Source organism: Lolium rigidum, chromosome 4, assembly GCF_022539505.1.
Source record: "Lolium rigidum isolate FL_2022 chromosome 4, APGP_CSIRO_Lrig_0.1, whole genome shotgun sequence".
In the NCBI taxonomy this organism is placed as follows: Eukaryota; Viridiplantae; Streptophyta; class Magnoliopsida; order Poales; family Poaceae; genus Lolium; species Lolium rigidum.
In genome coordinates this window covers 214,675,800-214,681,623 of record NC_061511.1, presented here as the reverse complement: position 1 = coordinate 214,681,623, position 5,824 = coordinate 214,675,800, and the positions used below count along the sequence as shown (strand labels likewise).

The following is a 5,824-nucleotide window of genomic DNA, read 5'->3' as shown; positions in this document are numbered from 1 at the left end:
GAAGAAATGCTTTCTTCCAGTACGCTTTGTTCTCATCACATCATATGGGCTTGGACTTGTTGTTGCCAGTTCTTCGGCCTTCAGCTTCAAACTAATTTCCACGTAAAGAATCAACATTTCAATTACAATTCACATACCACCACATCGCAGTCTAGGCTAGCGATGAGGGGGGGGGGGGGTGAACGGGCGGCGGCGAGGCAGCGACCAACACGTCGAGTTTCCAGAGGACATGGCGGCCACGAAGGCAATGATCTAGCTATGGTCCAAGTGCTCCGATTGCGGCGTGCGCAACTAGGGTTTGACATGCGAGAGGAGAAGGGAAATTTCGGCTCCGCTCTCGGGAGGAAGGTGACTGCCTCTAATTACCATAGCTGTGGACTGGGACTTATGAAAGTGGGTTATCATGGGCTGGTTTTGGTGCAAGCAGTTATGTGCTACTGGCCCATATGGTAGTTGTGCAATTCCTTGGTAGCCCATGAAGCCCATATCCCGACTCCGTCCGCTGCTCCACGTCGCCGCCGCCGTCGGTAGCTAATTGTCGACGGCCAAGTTCCCGCCCCGGCGGCGGCACCAGCTAATCCCCCGCTAGCTTCCTTCGATCGATCTGACTGTCGATGCAACAGGAGGCGGCTCCAGCAGGCGCATTGCCGGCGGCGAACCGAGCGCAACCGCCCCCATTTGCAGCGCTCGCTACTCCATTCGAAATTCAGTCGTGGAGCCCGCCGCCGCAAACCCCACAGTACACCTGACTGCGGATATGCTTCAGCCGCGCGGTCTGCAGGGCCGCTCTGGTGCTCCACCGTGGGGTTTCTACTGTTCTACTACACTATCAGAGACCAAGTAACAACCCTTTCCTAGTTTCCTCGCTATAAAATTTCTCCTGTTTTAGTATTGCTCGAATTTAGTGTCAGACAGTTCAATCTGATAAGGTTGCTATGGACACTGAAGCAGAAATTTCCATCAACTGTGACATATCACTGAATCAGAAGAGTAGCGGAAACTAGGTATCTCATGACTGTGGTTCACTCTTTACAAACTGCCCGGTCACAAAAATGTAACCTGACAAACAAACTTGGACAAAAACGGATATACGTATAGTATAACCAGAACCTGTAGACTTGACATATACAAGACAACATTGGAATTTACAGTTCTCTCTTTTGTACAGTTTAGCTAGCCAACTAATCCTGCCCTCTGCATAAACAGACCGGAGAAGAGAAGCGTGGAACCCTGACTCCGTGTTATGTCTCCGATGGCGGCGGAGCGGGTGCCTGTGTGCTCATCTTGCTCCTCAGCTCCTCGAAAACTTTCATGCTGTCCGCGTCGAAGCCTCCAGCAAACTGTAGAATGGTGAACGGTAAGTTTGTGATTTCAACTCTCTGATGTACCTGTAAATGCTCATACTGTTGATATATAAACTTTAGATAGTTGTATACCTGATGAACCCGGAAAGCGAATCTGACACCCTGGAGGAGCAAGAACTCTCTGTTGTGCTCTTTCTCAGTGCCTTGCATTGCATCGAGCTCTGAGGCAACCCTCTCCATATACTTCTTTGCCAGCTGAACTGATGCCAGTTTGATCTACACAAACATGTGAAATTAGATTTTTTATTCAACTTTTGGTTCATGTTCTTACTAGAAACTTGTTCATCTTTATAAGGAATTAATAAACGTATGCAATGCTCTTTTGACTAAGGTTGCCAACATAAGTTGGTAATTCAGTAACAATAGATATAGTCTAGCGATGCACACCTTGCCAACTTTTCCAGAATCCGATAGCCAGTCAACTGGTATTCCATACTCCTTGTAGCGTGCGCTGGTCATGTCTCTTGTACGAAGAAGTGCATAAACACTCTGCTCCACTCTGTCATAAGCACGGCACGGTTATTTCATCGACACAATGATGCTGTCACAAATATTCTGGAATTTTCTAGATATTGCTGATTCTCTCTCGTATTATTTATTGCTTCACCCTGAAGAACTATGCAATTTACGAGAATACCTAGTTCAGACGAGATACTTACTTTTCAAGCAGCGAATACATCTTCTTGAGAGCTTCTTCACATGGAAGTTTGGGATCGTCGGCAAATGATGTAGCCTTGTTTTCTAATTTTTGCAGATCTGTATACTCGAAAGCAGCCTCTCTTAATGCATCAGTTTTGCTCTCTGGCCAATCAAAATGCTTTAGCACCGCTCGCTCATCAACCTAAAATAAGTTAATTGATGTTTTTAGTAATAGATCATGTGCAGAATACGTAATGTGGAAAAGTTTGTGGGGTCTTACCAAGAAAGATAACTCCTCATCTAGCCAATGTACAAATGCAACAACATCATCTATGTTCACGAATTTTGCTGCTCGGACCTCACTTGCTAGCGACTCAACAAAATCTCCTTGTGTCTCCACATCAGCTTTGACCTGAAAAATTCCAAGTTTTTGACAATGTTGGTCATTTCTTACATAGAATTTTTACCGACCGATTATAGTGGGCTGCACTAATAATGGATGCCATGAATTTGGCAGGATATTTATGCAAGGTGGGCCATTGAAGATACTTACTGCTAAGAGGAACGTTGATCTGTTCTCAATCTCGCCGATCATGTTGCTTCTGTTATCAGAAACATTTGATGTTTTTGATCCCAAAGAAGTTGTGTTCTTAGCTTCCCGTTTCATGAGACTCTGGTAGAACTCCACAACCTCTGGAGCACGGTGTACCTTGTCACCACCAGCACCGCTCTTGGATAGAGAACCAGGAGGCGGCGGTGGAGGCGGCGGACCACCAGGTCTCCCAGGAGGTGGTGGCGGAGGAGGAGGTCCACCTGGTGGACGTGGCGGCAGCGGTGCTCCGCCTGCAGTGTTGGTAGCTCCTGAAGCAACAGCTGATGCGGTGGGAGGTGGACGGGGGACTCTTGGAGCTCTCTTCTCAATTTGGGCAAGCTTCAACTGGGTTACCGCCAGGGGATTGTTCTGGTTATCACTAGATTGCTCGCCGGGTTCAACATTTGCTGCAGGGACCTTCTTCTCCTTTATTTGAGCAAGTTTTGGTGGGAGTGCAGCTCTTGGAGATGGTACTAGAGCTGAGCTATAGCCACCACCGAACCTTTGTGCTCTAGCTTGCTCAGCCTTCTCTTTGACCGCCTTCTCCCGTTCTGTAGCAAGCTTATGTCGGTCTTTGTAAGCGGGATACTTCTCATCAGCAAAGCCTTCGACAGTCTTTGACATCAATTGGAATGAAGATGCAATATTCGCGTCATCCATTTCATTGGAATCTTGCTCCCTCTTTCCAAACGTTGTAATAGAGATACCATCTCCTGCATTTCTGATCATGAGAGATTCCAAGGGGCCCTTTGGTTTCTGGCTCCTCTTTGGAGAGCCACTGGTCAGGGACCGTGTCGGCGATGATAAATAGCTGCTGTCATCCTTGCTCCTCCCCCACTTCTTGAGTTTTTGCATCAGATTGGGCCTTTTGCTTAGGAAGCTGTATCTGCTGGAAGAACTGTCGATTGACATAGTGTCGAAGTCTTCACTTCTGGGGGAAGAAGGTGCAGAAGAAGGAGCACTATCAAGGTCAGTGTCACCCTGGCCTCGTTCAGACCCATATTCCAACATTAGCTGTTTAGCCCTCTCCTGTGATTTTGGGCTAAGCGTCCTATTGAGGTCACGGGCAGACATTTTTCCTGATGGTATCTGGTAGTTGCGGAGCTCGAATCGCAGACAAGCATTGACCCACCGCAGGTACACCAACTCTTCTACTTCACTGAATCTGTTCATTTGTAGGCCTTCCACTTGCTTTGTGAGGTCCTCATTTGTATGTCGTAAGTTGTTAATCTCATCTCTTGCATGGGCAACCACATCACTCTGCAGGGAGATGATATATCATTAGTACATTATTGGAAAGTATATTATGTAACAAACTATCCAATACTTGATTAAAAATTACTGGCTAGCGTTCTTCTTTTGTAGAAGTGTAGAATTGTGATATGGGTCTGAAATATAAGGCTAATTCTCAATATAGAAAAACACCTTAGCATGTTCTCTTGAACAGGGATGAAAATTGTAATTATCCTGATACTAAGCTGTTCAGTTCTTGTCCTGATGAGAATGTTACAGCGAAAATCATGCCATTATGTGCAAGAGAAGAGTCAAAATTTGCAGTCCTGGTCATGAAACTAATTGATTGGTTTGGTTTCTAGGAAGAAAAAGCAATATAAGAAAGAGCATATCATTTGTGATACCTTTTGCAAGTGAAAACAAAAGCAAAATACTAGTTTTGAACTAGAGACAAGCTAAGAGGATAGGCCTGTACGGATAGAGACAAATCCAGCAAATGTTTCAGAACCACTGCTAGTCTGCCACAAAAACTAGGATCCTCTAGGACCATGCAAATGATTATGCTAGAAAGAACTGCTGCTGAATATTGTGTGGTACTGTCAGTAAATGCGATTTTTTGTTACAAACTTTGCAGAGTAAGAGTAATAAAGTACTACTCTCTACCTCTGTTATTTTCCCCTGGGCTGCATCCAACTTCACCATGAGGTCCCTCTTCTCATACAACAGCTCCTTGTTCTTCCTCCTCAGCTCAAGGACCTCCACTTCCAAATCCTTGAGCTTCTTGAGCTTCCGTTCGATCTCCGCGTCCTTCTTGGCCACCTCCTCTTCCTTGGCCTTCAGCCCCATGACCTGTTGCTTCAGCAGCATCAGCTGGCCCTTCGTCTGGTTTGCCTCCATCTGTATCTGGCGCTGCAGCTCCTTGATCCTGGTCCTAGACGCCTCGAGCTCTTTCTTGGCTGCTGCGCCTCGGACAACGTCCTCCTGCAGCTTCTTCCTCTCCGCCTGCAGCGAGCTGATGGTGATGTTGAGCATGTCGACCTCCACCGTCTTGATCTTGAGCTGCTTCTGCAGCTCGGTGACGTCGGTCTCCTGCTCCTTGAGGCCATAGTACTCCAGCAGCTCTCCCTCGAGCTTCACCTCCCTCTCCTCCAGCTCCTGCACCAGGCTTCGCAGCCTCTCCATCTCGGCCGCGTTGTTCGCCATGTGGGCGTTGTACCGTGACCGCTCCTTGACGTCGAACCTGTCGCTCGGTATTGGGATGTCGATCTCCCCACCCAGCAGGCTCTCGATCTCTGAGAACATATCGTCTTCATCGTCGTCTACTGATGGAGCTGAGTTTATTATACCGCTGATTGTTTTAACCTCTTCCGCCTCTTCTTCTTTCTCCCCCTGAAGAAGTTCAGACAGAAAAGTGAATACAACAGAGTTTTCTTGTAACTTGCAACTTCTAGTAGACTGGAAATACGTACATGTTCAAAACCCCGAGCCCTATCCTTCTTCTTGCTTGCTTGGCCATTGTCTGAAACAAGCAATGAAGCAGAGCTTGAGCGAGAAATTCAGACACGAGGAACCATCAGAGAGAGATGTACGTACCTTTGTTAGGCCCCTTCCCTCTCTTAAGGGTAAACGCCGCGAAGGATGCTAAGACCACGAATCCCAATCGCACAAGCATGACTCTGTCGGCTCATCACTGTGCCGGCCTCAACCGGCAGGAGGGCAGAGACAGGCAGCTCTGGCTCTGCACATCAGAAAGCTTGCAAAAGCAGAGGTGGGAGGAGGAGCATGTGTGAATGGCCAAGGCGGCTAAACCTTCTCCATATCTCTAGCCTGCAACCGAAGACCACCGGAGGAACATGTGGCTGGCCTTATTCATCCATGCCATGCTGGCACCGCAAATGTTTATCCCTAAGCTAAAACAAGCTCGTGTAGCACATGAAGTCTGAAGCTTATTTTCTCTCTGTTTGCGTGTGTCCAATAGTGTGGCACTTCTTAGTTA

The 5,824-nt window shown here is 47.3% G+C and overlaps 1 protein-coding gene across 1 annotated transcript; it reads right to left on the bottom strand.

The window, feature by feature from the left end:
- Positions 1-954: 954 nt before the first annotated feature.
- LOC124707028 (protein CHUP1, chloroplastic-like) lies at positions 955-5,824 on the bottom strand. Its single transcript, XM_047238690.1, has 9 exons — positions 5,422-5,824; positions 5,298-5,347; positions 4,492-5,217; positions 2,557-3,855; positions 2,284-2,415; positions 2,024-2,205; positions 1,752-1,863; positions 1,437-1,580; positions 955-1,340 (listed from the first exon to the last, which is right to left on the bottom strand). Exons 1-9 carry the CDS (start codon positions 5,498-5,500, stop codon positions 1,242-1,244), a joined length of 2,823 nt encoding a protein of 940 aa, XP_047094646.1. The 5' UTR covers positions 5,501-5,824; the 3' UTR covers positions 955-1,241.

What these genes read in the sequence shown, in the direction of transcription:
- LOC124707028 (XM_047238690.1), bottom strand. Translation starts at nt 5,500, where the DNA reads ATGCTTGTGCGATTGGGATTCGTGGTCTTAGCATCCTTCGCGGCGTTT. An exon ending in ATGAGGAGTTATCTTTCTTG is followed by an intron (nt 2,206 to 2,283) that starts GTAAGACCCCAC and finishes AACTTATTTTAG; the next exon opens with GTTGATGAGCGAGCGGTGCT. An exon ending in ATGTATTCGCTGCTTGAAAA is followed by an intron (nt 1,864 to 2,023) that starts GTAAGTATCTCG and finishes TGCTTATGACAG; the next exon opens with AGTGGAGCAGAGTGTTTATG.